Here is a 14,097-nt window from a genome sequence, read left to right on the forward strand (position 1 = left end):
AGCAGGCTCTGTGTGGGCGCGCTGGGGCAGGAAGATGGGGTTAAAGGTGATTTTAGTGTGGCTGTGTTTCTGGGTACCCCAAGAGGATGTGTCCATATGTGGGTGTGTGTGTGTGAGTGTTGGCTGACACAGATGGCTCTGAAGCGAGGATGTGATAAACACCCTGGGCAGGGGGATCTCCGTCCAGGAGTGGGCTCCATGTTTTAGCGGTGAAGTCACTGGGAAAAAAGCCCGGTCAGACTGGAGGAGGAACAAACACACTCAAACACGCAGACAGATATTACCTGCAAACATTTGTCACGCGAGTCACAATTTTCCTCCCTCGTTTGCCGAATGACCCGCTCCTCAGTTTTCCATCTTCTGATCAGATTTGCAGGTTTACTCCCCACAACCGGCTCGTAAAGAGACACTCGGAGCGTTTTGTTTTGTGCACAGAGACAGTGAGGAGGTCAGAGTTTCTGTACCACCGCCTCACCACCCTGTGTGTGTGTGTTCTTCTTGCAGCGCTGCTGCTGTTATGTTAGGTGTGAACTATGGCCCTGTGGAGCATTGGGTAACAGTAGTGATTGCCTAACCCTGTTGTTGTGATGATGTCGTAACCCGTTGGACCTGGCCAGCGTTTGGCTGTCATGGGAGCCGTTGTTCTCCATCTTCCTCTGCCCGGGACGTCAGGGCATGCATGACTGTGTGTGTGGGGGTGCACGCGTGTGTGTGTGTGTGTGTGTGTGCGTAAGCCCGCGTGTGTCGTTCCTGTGACTGTGCCTGTGTGTGTGTGTGTCGGGATTTCATGAACATGAGGAACAAGAAACCGGGAATCCTAAAGGTGGCACACAGACATGTCAAAGGTCACGTCTGACTCGAAGCCTTTGGAATTTAGCGTTCACAGGACGAACACAGGACATCCAGACATGCTCCATTCTCCATGAACAGAAGCAGGAAATGATAGTTCATTAAAAAAAAAAAGAAGAAAAAAAAAAGAAACGAGATGGCTGAAATGCTGCTCACAAATTAACCCTTCAGAACAATAATCAGGAAGCAGACAGCTGGGGGATTTTCCCTCCTTTCTTTACTTACTTAACGTGAATTTTTTTCCCACCACATCCTTCCAGATTATTGAACACATATTTCAGAAAATGTCAACAGAGATTTAATTTTATAATTTGTAAGTGTGCTCCACAGAACTCAATCTGCCACATGTTTTTTTTTATCAGAAACCTGGAGAAATGCATGCGATTGGGTTTGTTGCTTGATTTCCTCCATGTGCTTCATAATTTGATCCAGTTGATTACTTCTTTTCCTTTTTATTTTTAAAACATTTTTTTTTTTTTTTTTTTGCTGGAGTTTTTTATGCTTTAACAACTATGCAAATCATGTGTGTGGGTGTATGTGCACAAGGATTTAAACGTGGTGCAGCATTTTTACTTCTGTGACAGAACTGTCATATTTCACAGAATACACTGATTCCATCTGACAAACAATTTAATAATTGTCGCTTTGGGATGTGCTGCAGAGATGTACTGTGTGAGCACACAGACAGGTTGGGAGGGAAAGCAGAAAAAGGGATTGTGTTGGTGGTACTATAGGAAGATGGCAGGGCTTTGGTTTCTCCTGGATCTCAGGATGAGATCAGTTCATGTTCAAAAAGTGTTGATCAAATAGAGCAGGGATATTCTGACTGCACTCTCAAATGAGGCGGTATTACCTTGTTTAGAGGAAAGCAAAGAAAGAAAGTAGGGTGTGAATGGACCGTAAGTGACGCACGTTCTGGTTCCCTTTAAATTTCTGTGGTTAAATACATTAAAATCTAATCTAACACTTTAAAAAAATCTATGTTTGCATCTATGTATGAAAAGAAACAACAACAAAGGCATTAAGTTTGAGTATCTGATTTATTTCATTATGTCACCTTTCAGTTTGCAAAGAAATATATTCAAATCCCTCTGATGAAAGAATTTTATGTACAAAATCAGCTTCAGGCAGAAAAAAAACATAAATTACTTTTTACAATAAATGCTATTTTTTTTATTTTTAGCAGTAACTCTTTAAACAACTTTTGGCTTTTTGCAAAAATTAATTGTAAAAAAATAAAATACAATGTGATTTTGTGGCATATATGAAAAATGTCAAATTTAAAATATACTTTACACACACACACACACACACACGCCCACACAGATATATATATATTTCTCTGGGTAGTTAAAATAATTTAACTTGTTAAATGTTTCAGAGGATCTAAATATGGGAAGTGTTGCAGTTTTTCAATAAAACATTTACAGCCTCTTTAAATTTTCCTTGCTGTTATTATTTCTGCTTTTCTTCATTCCTTATCTGCAGCATAACAAACACACACACACACACACACACACTCCAAATTATTTTAGTTTATTATTCTTTTGTTGTTTGTGATTGATAAAAAAATGTCAATAATTTTTATATTGTCGCAAGCACTCAAAGGATTATCATGTGCACCAAACACCAACATGCATCATTTATTTGTGTTGTTATTAATATATTTCACAAAATCACAAAATAGTCAACTTAGCTTGTCGGTGACGGACCCAAAAGTGGGGCACAACTTTATGGCACATGCTGAACAATTTTGTCCCACCTTATTAAATACACTTGAAGTTATGGGTGTGATCTTTATTTTCAGTCGGAAAACTTTGAATTTCATAGCATTTACAGTAAGTATGAAATTAAAAGAATACTAAAAGCATCACATTTTACTCAACACAGAATTGAAACACAGTTTCAGTTCTAAAGGAGGATTTATAGTTGTTCAGAAATTTTCACCATGAATTTCCTTATTCCTCTTTTTACCTATGCAGAGTTTCCTCTACTCAAATCAATTGATAAGTTGTACTGATTTGGTTCCTGCTTGACACATGAGACATTTTGTTGCTGTTTTACATTTTTAAATAAACATGGCTCTACTCTTCCGCCTCCAGAAAAATCTCCTGGAAATAATTATTGTTACATTTTCCAACAGTTTACTGAACAAGAAAAAAAAACAAAACTGTGTTTACAGTTTTTGCTCTGTACTTTCTCCATAGTTTTTTTTTTAATTTTTTACCCATTTTATCCAGATTACAAAAAGAAACAGTGTTTTAATCCCATCTAACAGAAGAATAACTTCGTCTTGGACCATTAAGATCTCCTTCGCCACAGAAAGATGTTCGGCACATGTACTCACAGATAAATTCTCAACACACCTACAAGAGGAATTCCTGAATCCAGCATTATCCACGAACCCTGTCAGGAGAAAAGAAATGTATATTCCCAAAAATAGAAAAATGACCAGACATAGAAAGCAGAGAGCCGTGGACGGTGTGGTTGTGTTTTCTGCAGCAGACTGTAAGCTTTGAGCTTCTTTGTTGGTGGATTTGCTCTGTTCGTGACTCAGTGTTGCTCATCGTGTAGGAGATGATTCGCCCGCCATTTCTGAAAACTCTTCTTCTCTCTTTGTTCTTACCTCTGTACTTTTACACGCCGAATGAATGTATATCTTCAGAAACTTTCCATCTAGTCACACTGATATTAGGGTTTTCTTCAGATCCAAATTCTTTATTTTAAGTTATGTGTGTACGTGTTGGGAATTTGCTCAAATTGGGGGGGATGGGAATTTGAAGGCTAGTTTTTCCCTCCAAAAAAAACAAACTTTCTTTTTTTTTTTTTTCTTTTTTTTTTTGCCATGAGGTTCTTAACATAAAATATACCAGAGTCCAATCCAATGAGTTCTGTTTCATGTTCCTCTACAAGTCGGATGTGAACTACCTGTAATAAAGTTAATCATTAAGGGAACTCCTCGTCGTAAACACATTCATTTAACACAAAGTGTTTCTTTTCTCACCGTAAGATAGGTGTGTGTACACGTGTGTGTGCGTGTGTGTGTGTGTGTGTGTGTGTGTGTGTGGGATGGGGAGGAACGGAAATGACTTGCCTCCTTGAGAGAAAGTTATCAGCTATAAACCCAACCGTATGTGACACGGCTGCCCACGCAAAGCGCTGCCCTAAAATCTTTGATGTGCCTCGGAGCTTTGATGGTGGCTGCCCCATGCGAACAGAACAAAAAAAAAAAAAAAAAAGATGCATACGTGGAAAAGGAGGAATGCATTGGTCTGAAACCTCAGGGGTGGGGGGGCGAGTGTTGCATCCATAAAAGAAAATTAGTGGAGGTCTTTAGTGTGTATTTGTTTAGAGATTAATCACTAACTCCAACTCAGGGATGGGCCACTGATTCGCTATTCTAGGCCATTCTCTGCAGTCTCACATCTTTTTTTTTTTTTTTTTTCTTAAGCGTGTGTAAGAGGGCAAGGAAAGGGGTGGTGGGGTAGAGGGAGGGGGCCGAAGTAGAATGCTTGTAGTCGATGACTACATTTTGTAAAGGGTTTCCTAATATGGGCTGTCTTACAGCAGCGGCCCTCCCCCAGTGGGCCGGCCCCCCCGGGTCTCAGCCAGTGGCGGCGCGGCTCTGGTACGACTCACTTCCTCATTAATTGGCTGAAACCAGTTCTTACAGGAACCGCCTATGATAAATGGGAGAGTTCTGAGAAGTCATTCATTTCTCCTCGCTGCAGCGGCAGAGGAGGCACTGCAGGGGAGGTGAACGAGTTCACCGATGTGAGCGAGTGAGAGAGAGCGTAGAGCGGGAGAGTAAGCCGAGTGTGTGTGTGTGTGTGTGTGTGTGTAGAGGCGAGCTGAGCAGGAAAATGTGACTGACTACTGGTGCCGCAGCTGCCGCATGAGGACCATGAGGCCAACTTTTATTTTTACCCCCTTTTTTTGTCAGGTTTCTGGTTTGTTTTTGAGTGTTATTGCCGTCTGAAGTTTTGTTCTTTTCTTTTTTTGTAAATCTGTGAGTGAGTGTTTTATGGTGTGTGTGTGTGTGTGTTTGTGTGGGGAGGATGAGCGGTGACGGGGGTTGCACTCGTTGCTCTCTCCCCCGTCTTTCTCTCTCCTCGGAGAGAGGAAGCGGGGCCGGCTCTGTACAGTACCGGAGACAGGACGGCATGCCTCCCTTTGTTGCTGCCCTTGGGCTGGTGAGTAACAATGATGTGACGTGATTTGTGCTCCCCCTCCCACCCACCGCCTCCCCTCCATCACCCCACCGCCACCATCCTCCCCTTCTCTGTCTCTTTGCCCACCCACCCCTCTACCTCTTCCCTCTCTTTCTGTTTCTCCTCTACCTCCACCCAACCCTCTCATCCTCCTCTTGTCGGTGGAAACAGCGCTGTTCCTCTGCTGGGTGCGGCACTGCAGAAGCCCTTCAGGGAGTACTTGGAGGCCCAGAAGGCCAAGCTGCACCATGTCACCGGAGAGGGGACCCCAGCTGTAAGTATAGGGGCCTCGGGCCCCACGCTAATCTCACTTTCTACTCATCCACAAGTGCGTTCGGAGAGAAAAGAAAGCTCAACCCCATTATTTACATAACTGCCCTATTTTCAGCATTGAACACACTTTGTTTAATGTTGTTAGTTATTAGATGTATCGTAATTAAAAAATACTAAATAGAAAACACACCCAGGGAGGGAACTTCTTTAGATTTTGTTGCTTTCCGTTGAACCTGTTAGTGATCCAGTAAATTACAGAGGCGTGTTCGGGTCCCAGAATGACAGAGTGGGTATCGCGCTGCCTCGGGCGGGCGGGTGGGGGGGAGACGGAAGGAGGAGAGGGGTGGCGGGGGCATTAGGGGGTAGCGTTGGGGTCCCGCTTCACCCGAACTGTACTACTGTAGCGCGGGGCGTGCTGACTCATGCTCCGTCTTACCAATAGGGAAGAGTGTGTGCGAGTGTAGTCACTCCCCTATGTGTCACACACACACACACTTGCACTCGGTGCCCCGCCTGAACCCAACACTAACTGTAGACCGAGCCACCCCGGACCCCCCCACAACACCCCCACCCTTGTGACAATCCATCAAACTCTCCCCCCCCCCCCCACCTTGTCTAGAACAAAAAGAGCCAGTTGTAGCTGAAGCCTATTTCTTTTTTTAAAGCTGTTTTCCCTCTTTTCGGTCCCCACCCCCTCCCCCTCTCGCTTGTATACTTAGTGATTCATTGAGAACGATTTTTTTTTCTTCTTTTTTTTTTTTAAGTGCGTACGAGGAAGGAGAAGGAATAAAGAGGGTAGACTTTGAGTTGCACAAGGACAGATTAAGGCATTTTCTAGAACAATGTTCCTTTTTTCTTGTAACCCGAGCCTCCAGCAGTTACGGGGGAGAGAAGCGAGGCAATTTAACTCGGTGGAGGCAGGCTGCAGGCTGGGGTCACCGGGGGCGTTACAGGAGGGAGGACGGCGGGGGCTGCCGCGTGTTTTATTACCCCTGATCTCTATCTGTCCTGCACATGGAGCTGGATCCCCACCTAGCCTACAGCATCAGGAGCGGAGCGGAGTGGGGGGGGGGGTGGTGCTGCTGCTGCATGTGGTGGTGTTGGTGGGGGGGAGAAAGGGGTGGCCCTCCTTTTTACTGACCGAGCTCTTCTCCGCTCTCTCTCTTTCTCTGTGGCTCCTGGCAGGAGGAGAACTGGCTCTCGTGGCTCTTCGAGAAGGTTGTGGTCATCATGGTATGCTTCTTTGTCTGCTCCATTGTCAACTCCATGGCGCAGAGCTACGCCAAGCGCAAGCGGCACGACAAGTCCTCGGAGAGCAAGACGGAGTGAGGACCAGTCGGGGGCAAACGGGGGGGGAAAGATTGCGTTGGACCACCAACCTCCAAACCCTCCTTCCTTCATATCTACTCTCCCTTTTGGCTGATACCCGGTCATTATCCCAGGCAACAATCAAAGAAAAAAAAGTCCGACCCATCTGGTTTCTCTCTTGCTTCTGTAACAACATGTTTATCTTGAACTTGGACTTCCATTCGCTAGTTTATGAAAGCTTTGCAATTTGGTAGCTATTTTGTGATTTATGTATCTTTTCCCCTCAAAGGTAGGTGATTGCTTGGGATTTGCGTGACTCTATGTAGGCATCCATGCTTTTAAGTATTACTAAGTCTTCCCAAGTTTATCCCAACGGTAGAATTGTTTTAAATACTAACCGTGTTTGCTGTTTAGTAGTTACAATACTCTTTCAGCTTTGTAAGTTGTTCTGCTTTGGCTGAGTAGATAAGAAACGTAGTGAATGAGGTTTTCTTTAGAACTGCATCATTTCCACTTCTTGTCTTGCAGCTGTGGAGATGTCAGTGAATATTTTAGGCTACACATGGTGAGATAGGTGACTTCTTCTGTTGTGTGGGCTGTAGTATTTCTAGATAAGTAATGATAAATCAGTCCTGAATCACCCCCTGCTGGTCTCTTTGTCTGCCCTCATTGTTCTGCTTCCAGGAAGAGAGCGCATGAGTCAGCCCGGGGGGCTACTTTACCAGATGCAGACGTGTATCTATATTCAGTCAGATCTACAACTGACTGAGCGTGTCTGTGCGTCACATGAAGATAGCGGTTCGCTTTATTTCGTGGATTAAAGCCGCTCACGCAGGCTACTACCTGACGTGCTAGCTCAGAGCCGTTCTGAGAAATCTTCTCTTTTTTTTTGTCTCCTCTTGTCCTTTGGAGCTTTTTGTTCGAAAAGGAGGACACCTGGCTTTTCTTTCTTTGTCGGACAACGTCAGCTGGCTCGACTATTACCCCACTGCCTTTTTCCTGTTTCTTATTTTCCTTTTTTTTTTTTTTCTTTCATTATTTTAATCGCCAATGAAATGTGGCGTTTTCCTTTCCCTCTCTCTCTGTGCTACGCTGGACTGAGAGCAGCGGGGACGCTAGCGCAGCAGCACAAGCAGCGGGAAGGAGGGAGGGAGGGAGGGAGGAGAGAGAGAGAGAAAAAAGCCCTCCAGCTCACAGTGAAAAGCGTCTGTGCCGTTACCTCAGCTGAACCCTCGAATGAACTCGTTGCACTCCCCTCAGTCACGGAGCCAGGAGACGAATCACTCGAGTAGATTCAAAACAGAGGGGTACTGTTGGGTGAGCTGAACCCTGTGCTCCGCACCGGCTCTAGTCGAGAACATTCACATGTCCTCCTCTTTCTTTTTTTCCTCTTTCCTCCCGTCACGGTAAGTAGGATTAGGAATCTCTCTCTTTCTCTCTTTTTAAAAATTCATTGTCCTGTGTGTGTCCATGCATACGTCTTCAGGCATGTCCGTCACTCTCTCGGCCTGTCAGATAGCTTATCAGACTGGTGTTGGCTGTTAAGATTGCAAGGCGACAACAGTCTGTAGGCTGTCTGACATTTCGGGCTCTTTCATCTGACCAGCATCCTGTCGTGTCCTCCTCCTCCCCCCTCCTCGTCCTCGTTGGTATATCATTGTTTCAGTTAGCGTCAGTTCCCATTCAGAGGTGTGTGCCCCGCGATGTCACTTCCCTTTTCTCCCAACCGCTTGCGAAACGTCGGAGTTGTGGCTCTATTGTTTATTTCCTCCACGCTGACGTCCGTGAGGGTTTTTATGTGGCTTTATGTGAGGAACTGTGTTTGAGAATGCAGATGCTGGTGTGTTTGCGTGTGTGTGAGCTGACTCTGTCTTTTTTTTTGAAATTTCCAGAGAATCCAGACAGTACACACCTCATTGCAAAACATCACATTGTGACACCCAGCCTTAGGTATAGTACACGCAGTGCTCAACCGGCCTCCTCCTTCCCCTTTTTTTTTTAACACTTCCCTCTTCTGTTGCAATGAAAACTTTCTTCTGTTGCTCAATCCTCATTTTTGTACGAGGTAGCACTTTATTGGAACAACCCTGTTGATTTTTTTTTTTCTTTTTTACCCACAAGTAGGTAAATATACAAATCTGAAATTAGTCTGACCTCTTCCCTCCCCTTCCCCCATTTTTGAGCAAACAAATTGAACTTTCTTTAGGTTGTAAAAGTAAAATCACTGAGTTAAGCTGGAATGCCTTGCTGTCATAAGGAATGTTTTGCTTGGCCCGTTTCAGGATGTCCTGTTCCAAGAGGGAGCCCCTTTTGGCACAGCGAACCTGAATGTGTTTGTATAGAAACTCAGTTCATATGTTCCAGGGTGAGTTCCTGTTTATGATGAATGTCTGTAAAAAAAAAAAATAATAATTTAAACTTGTGTGTATTATGTTTTGCTGTTGTTTTTATCTTTAATAAAGCTGAAATAAAAAAGAAAAGAAGAGTGGTGTTGTGTTTCTTATGTGATGAGTCTTGACAACACTGCCGGGTCCACGCTGACCCTGGAGCCTCTGAAGAATCTCACATGTCAGCCAAGAAAGAGGGATAGGGAGGATAGTGAGTCCCTCACAACTCCAGTTTCCACATCTAGTGTTTCACATCCAAACGGTTATCACGTTACCGATTTGCGCCTGCCGCGCTGACATCATCTCCATTTCAGAATCCAAGCCAGAGCTTAGCTGTTAGTTCTGAATTATGGCAGCACTGCATTTATTTCATATGTTAAAAAAAAAAGAAGAAAATCTGTCAAATTTTTTCACTATTTTCTGTTATGTAGCAGGAAAAATTCAGGTTCAATCAAATATTTTGAAATATTCCTTATTATCTGACAATGGGGTAAATTAGGAAATGAACCAAAACCTTTTACACAAAATACTATTTTAAAAACTTTGATCAAATCTGTACCAATATATGTACAATATATTTCTAAACGCCCACAAAACAATTAGAGAAGTTCTACGTGTAAAACTGGAAGTCTCTTCTCGGGTATTCCCATTTGCATGAGGGAAACTTCCTAATCTCGATGGTACACGCCGCGGCTACGCCTGACTTCAGACCAGACTTGTTTAGGAACCGCGCAGCATCACCCTGTATCCTGCGGTCCAATGTGTGGAACCTGTTCTGGGGTCGATCTGTGCTGTTCCGAGATCGACTGCTCCTAGAGCACCGGGAAGATGGATCCGTCCCCACCCTCCCATCCCCGCCCAGCCCCTGGGGGCTCCTGCTGGAGCTCCCCCCTCCCTCCAGCGTTCAGATCATACCTGTTCAAACAGGCAGCTGGACTGAGATTCTAATAATGTAATAACGACCCCTTCCTCCAGAATCACTGTTTCCCACTGTCGCTCCCACTTCCTCCTCCTCCCCGTCAGCAGGTTAACCACCAGGGGATGCTGAAATATCACTGACTTCATCCGCCGCCCACCCACGAGCCCACTCTGCATTTGGTTATCCACTTAGTTCCTTTCACACTCTGTCTCATTAAATTATGCTGACCGGGTGGATTTCTGTCTTCTTTTTTTTTTTTTTTTTTATAAAAACAAAATCACATTAAGCTTCTTTGTTTTTGTGAGTAGCAGTGAGATGCTTTCACACTAAACAGTCCCAGTTCATGGAGATAAAAAAAAAATTCAGACGTCGAAATCAAAAAGGTTTTTGTTTTCATTTCAAACTTAATTGTTACAATTTGGTGATCTGATCTGGTTATAAACCAGCTGAAATGTGTGGAAGGCTTTTAACTTTTGGAGTAACAATTTTATTAGTGTATACACTTTATTTCTTTATGCATATATTCCAACCAGCACGGTCTGATTTTTAGGACCGTCGATCAGAGTAAAGAGTTAAAAGGGCAGCAAGAGAAGGAGAAAGTTTATACTATTTCACATCAATCGTGATGGGCGAGGATTATCCTAGACTCCAACATCTATCTGCCTGACTTTCTATACAGGTAAACACATTTAAAGAGGAGCAGCAAAAGCAAATCAGGTGGATTAGCAGTGCTCGCCAACAACAGATGGTTTCATCCAGGACATGTTACTTTGAAATATCGTCTCTGCGGCCCAGAAATCGAGTTTCTAACACCCGTTGAGTCAGAGGCTTCCTTAGATTTGACGTAACATTGGCTGCTACTGGAAATCCTTTGAGCCCACTGCATCACAACTTTTTCAAGATACTTAGATGTTAAGAGTTATGACTACATTTCATTCCCCTTTGGGATAAATAAAGAATGTTAACATTAATTAACTTAACAACAGAAATTTGTGCTGACAACACCATTTGAAAAGAGGAATAGTCTAAACTACAAGACGAACATATAATACATAATACTGCAAAAACATAAAACCTGACAAAGTTTTTTTTATTGTTTTAAGTGCAAATATCTTTAAGTAAACTTGAAATAAGACAAAACTAACTCACAATGAACTTTTCTTAGCAGGATATAGGCGCTTGTCAGTATTTCCTTAATAATAATAATAATAATAATAATAATAATAATAAAGTACCAGCTCCACTGGCAGATTTTTCACTTCTACAAAGTTTGTAGAAGTGAAAAATCTGCCAGTGAAACTAGTACTTTTTTACATTAAGGAATTGTGATGAATGAATTTATTGTTTGTCACTGTGCACATGTACAATGAGATTAAGGATGTAGTTAATTTGTTATTTATGTAAAACATGCTCCTGTATCTTATTGAAAGTTAATTTCTCATGTAAGTGTGTCATATAAGATATTTGCACTGAAAACTAGACAAAAGCTGCATGGTAAAATGTTGTATTTTTACAGTGCAGACAAACCTTTAGACATTTTGTCATGTTCCAGTCACATAACTCCATGTGTTTTTGTTTGGATTTGATGCGATAGACCAACAGAAAACATGACACAATTGTAAAGTGGAGAAGGAGAAAAAAACAAACTGTGGTTTTAAAATTTGTTAGCTAAAAAAAAAAACCCAGTGGAATCCTGGGAGGCTAATGACTGAGACTGGAGGTTCTGCTTCTTAGCAGAGCAACGACCCCAAACCTTCAGCCATAGAATGATGCAGTGGTTTGGACCGAGACACGTTCATGCGTTAGAACGTGGCCCAGTCCAGACCCGAGCGAAAGCTGGTGTCACCAGATGTTCTCTATCCACCCGACTGAGACTGAGATATTTATTGAAGAAGAACGAGCAAACATTTTCGTCTCCAGGTACGCAAAGCTGGTGGAGACACCAACGACATGCAGCTGTAATAGCATAAAAAGGCGGCATTTAGTCAGGGTAGCTGAAAACCAACGCATACCCGACTGTTTTTATTTTATTTTATTTTTTTTGTAGAAAAACCAAAAACAAAACCTTTTTTTTTTTTTTGGTCTCACTTTGGAATTATCCATAATTTATATGTCGGTACTGAACACAGACACAACGGAAAGACTTTTTTTTTTTTACTTAAACAAAACGTGACCAAATTTAAACAGCACAAGTCTGAAATGCACCGTATTTGTATTTGAGGAACATTTCACGTGTTTGTGTTTAAACGGGGCATCGAGTTTATTAAAAAAAAAAAAAAAATCAGTAAAAAACCCACCCCGCTTAAACCATGAGGCGTCCCATCGCTGGGATTAAGAACTGCCTGACTTATCTGCTCCCCTGTGTTAAACACATGCCTGTAAGCACTCGTTCATCATAACTGTGGTTAGCGCAGAGACCCGACTCCAAAGGCCTTTGCTTTCTTTCTTGTGGCTTTGGCATGGCGAGATCAAACAGGCTTATCAGCAGCTTCATACCCATCGTGATTCACTTCATCTGGGAGAGGAGAGCTTCTTTTAATCAGATCACAAGGTCTCCTCACAATGATAGACTGACTACCGAACATATCAGCAGTCACTCTGGCCCCTTGTTGAAGATTTACAATTATCTAAACACAGCCATTCAAAGCATAACTGGGATATGACAATGCGTGTGTTGGATCTAGTTGGACACATGAAAACACATCCGTCCGTGTTGAGCAGAAATAACCCATGATGTGTGGGTATTTTAACAGCATAGTTTGGCAGAACCCTCTGCTCTTCCTGTCCACACGAAACCAGTATGGCAGATGCTTTAATGCCTGGTGCCAAGAGGCACTGCTGGGGTATTTTATGCAGGTCTTTCAAAACTTGAGAACAACTGCAGTTGCAGCTGACGTTCGGAAAAACCGTGGAACCACAGGGCAGATTTAAAGAAACATGACAGTAATACTTACTTTAGTAGATAAAAATAGGCAAAATGGCTGTTTTCTATGACGGGAAATAAACGAAGCGACGATAAACTATTTCAACTTTTTTTTACCCCCCACCCCCTCCTACTTATAGCAGGAGGTTTATGCCATACAACTCAATAGACCAATGAATCAATCTGTCAGAGAAAAGGAAGAATTAAAAAGATGTATTGACCCGGTTGTATGCCAGGGCACACAATGAAGCTAACACTTTGAAGCACCTTTTGGTTCAGTTTTTTGTTTAGTTGGAATCAACAATCCATTTATATACACCTCATCTGCCTAGCAAACATTCCTCATCAGATTCTCATGACTTCTCTTGTCCACAACCCCGACTTCATGTGAAACCACAGGTTTTCTGTTAAACTTAGTTTTTGATTAAGCCATCACTGATTCAGTGGTACTATGAACTCCTTCTGACTCTTTGAATCTTCATGGCTTTAACTAAAATGTGAGTAAATCAGGAAAATCCTTCAAGGTCAGTTTATTTGAGTTTAATCAGATTTAATACAACTGATTTTGAATTCAAGAAGGCTGAATGCTGGAACCGAGTCAGAAAGTATTTGTTTTACTTACTCACTTATTGACGTTTTTATTTTTGTTTGTTTAAATTCTTTGCATTTGCACTCATAACAGATTTCAACCAATCACATTTATTTGTATAGCACATTTCAATAACAATGCAATTTAAAGTGCTTTACACCAAGAAAACATAAAAACATCATAAACACATCATACAGTCAACAATTGTGTAAACCAGTAACAGACATGGCATTTTATCTAGTGCCATTATTAAAATGATCAATAAACATTAAATACGTTGATCAATTTTACATTTCTTATGGTTCAATAGCAACTCTAAACAGGCCTTGATTTAAAGGAGCTCAGTGTTTCAGCTGTTTTGCAGTTTTGAGGTGCATAGAAGCTGAATGCTGCTCCTCCATGTTTGGTTCTGGTTCTGGTGATGCATAACAGAACCAGAAGACCGGAGAGGTACAACAACCTTCTGTTTTTTTTTTGGGTGGGGGGGTTACATCACAAAAAAACCCACCTTTCAGTTCAACAAGGGTGTGTGCACCTACAATCCCCCCTTAGGTTCTGTGCTGCATTAAAAATGATGGATAAAACTCATTAAAAAGAAGTTTCTTAGCTTGTAAGCCGACATGTCACAACAGGGCTGA

General features: G+C 42.4%; 1 protein-coding gene across 3 annotated transcripts in view; it reads left to right on the forward strand.

Moving 5' to 3' along the window:
- LOC116728189 (vacuole membrane protein 1) overlaps positions 1 to 9,053 on the forward strand; it is a 75,579-nt gene extending 66,526 nt beyond the window's left edge. For all 3 annotated transcript variants that reach the window (XM_032576079.1, XM_032576080.1, XM_032576082.1), the window contains 2 exons: positions 5,232 to 5,334; positions 6,519 to 9,053. In XM_032576079.1, coding sequence (XP_032431970.1) covers positions 5,232 to 5,334; positions 6,519 to 6,662 — 247 coding nt within the window. In that variant the 3' untranslated portion in view covers positions 6,663 to 9,053. The remainder of the gene's footprint in view (positions 1 to 5,231; positions 5,335 to 6,518) is intronic.
- Positions 9,054 to 14,097: the final 5,044 nt, after the last annotated feature.

This window comes from Xiphophorus hellerii, chromosome 11 (genome assembly GCF_003331165.1).
Source record: "Xiphophorus hellerii strain 12219 chromosome 11, Xiphophorus_hellerii-4.1, whole genome shotgun sequence".
NCBI classification, from domain to species: Eukaryota; Metazoa; Chordata; class Actinopteri; order Cyprinodontiformes; family Poeciliidae; genus Xiphophorus; species Xiphophorus hellerii.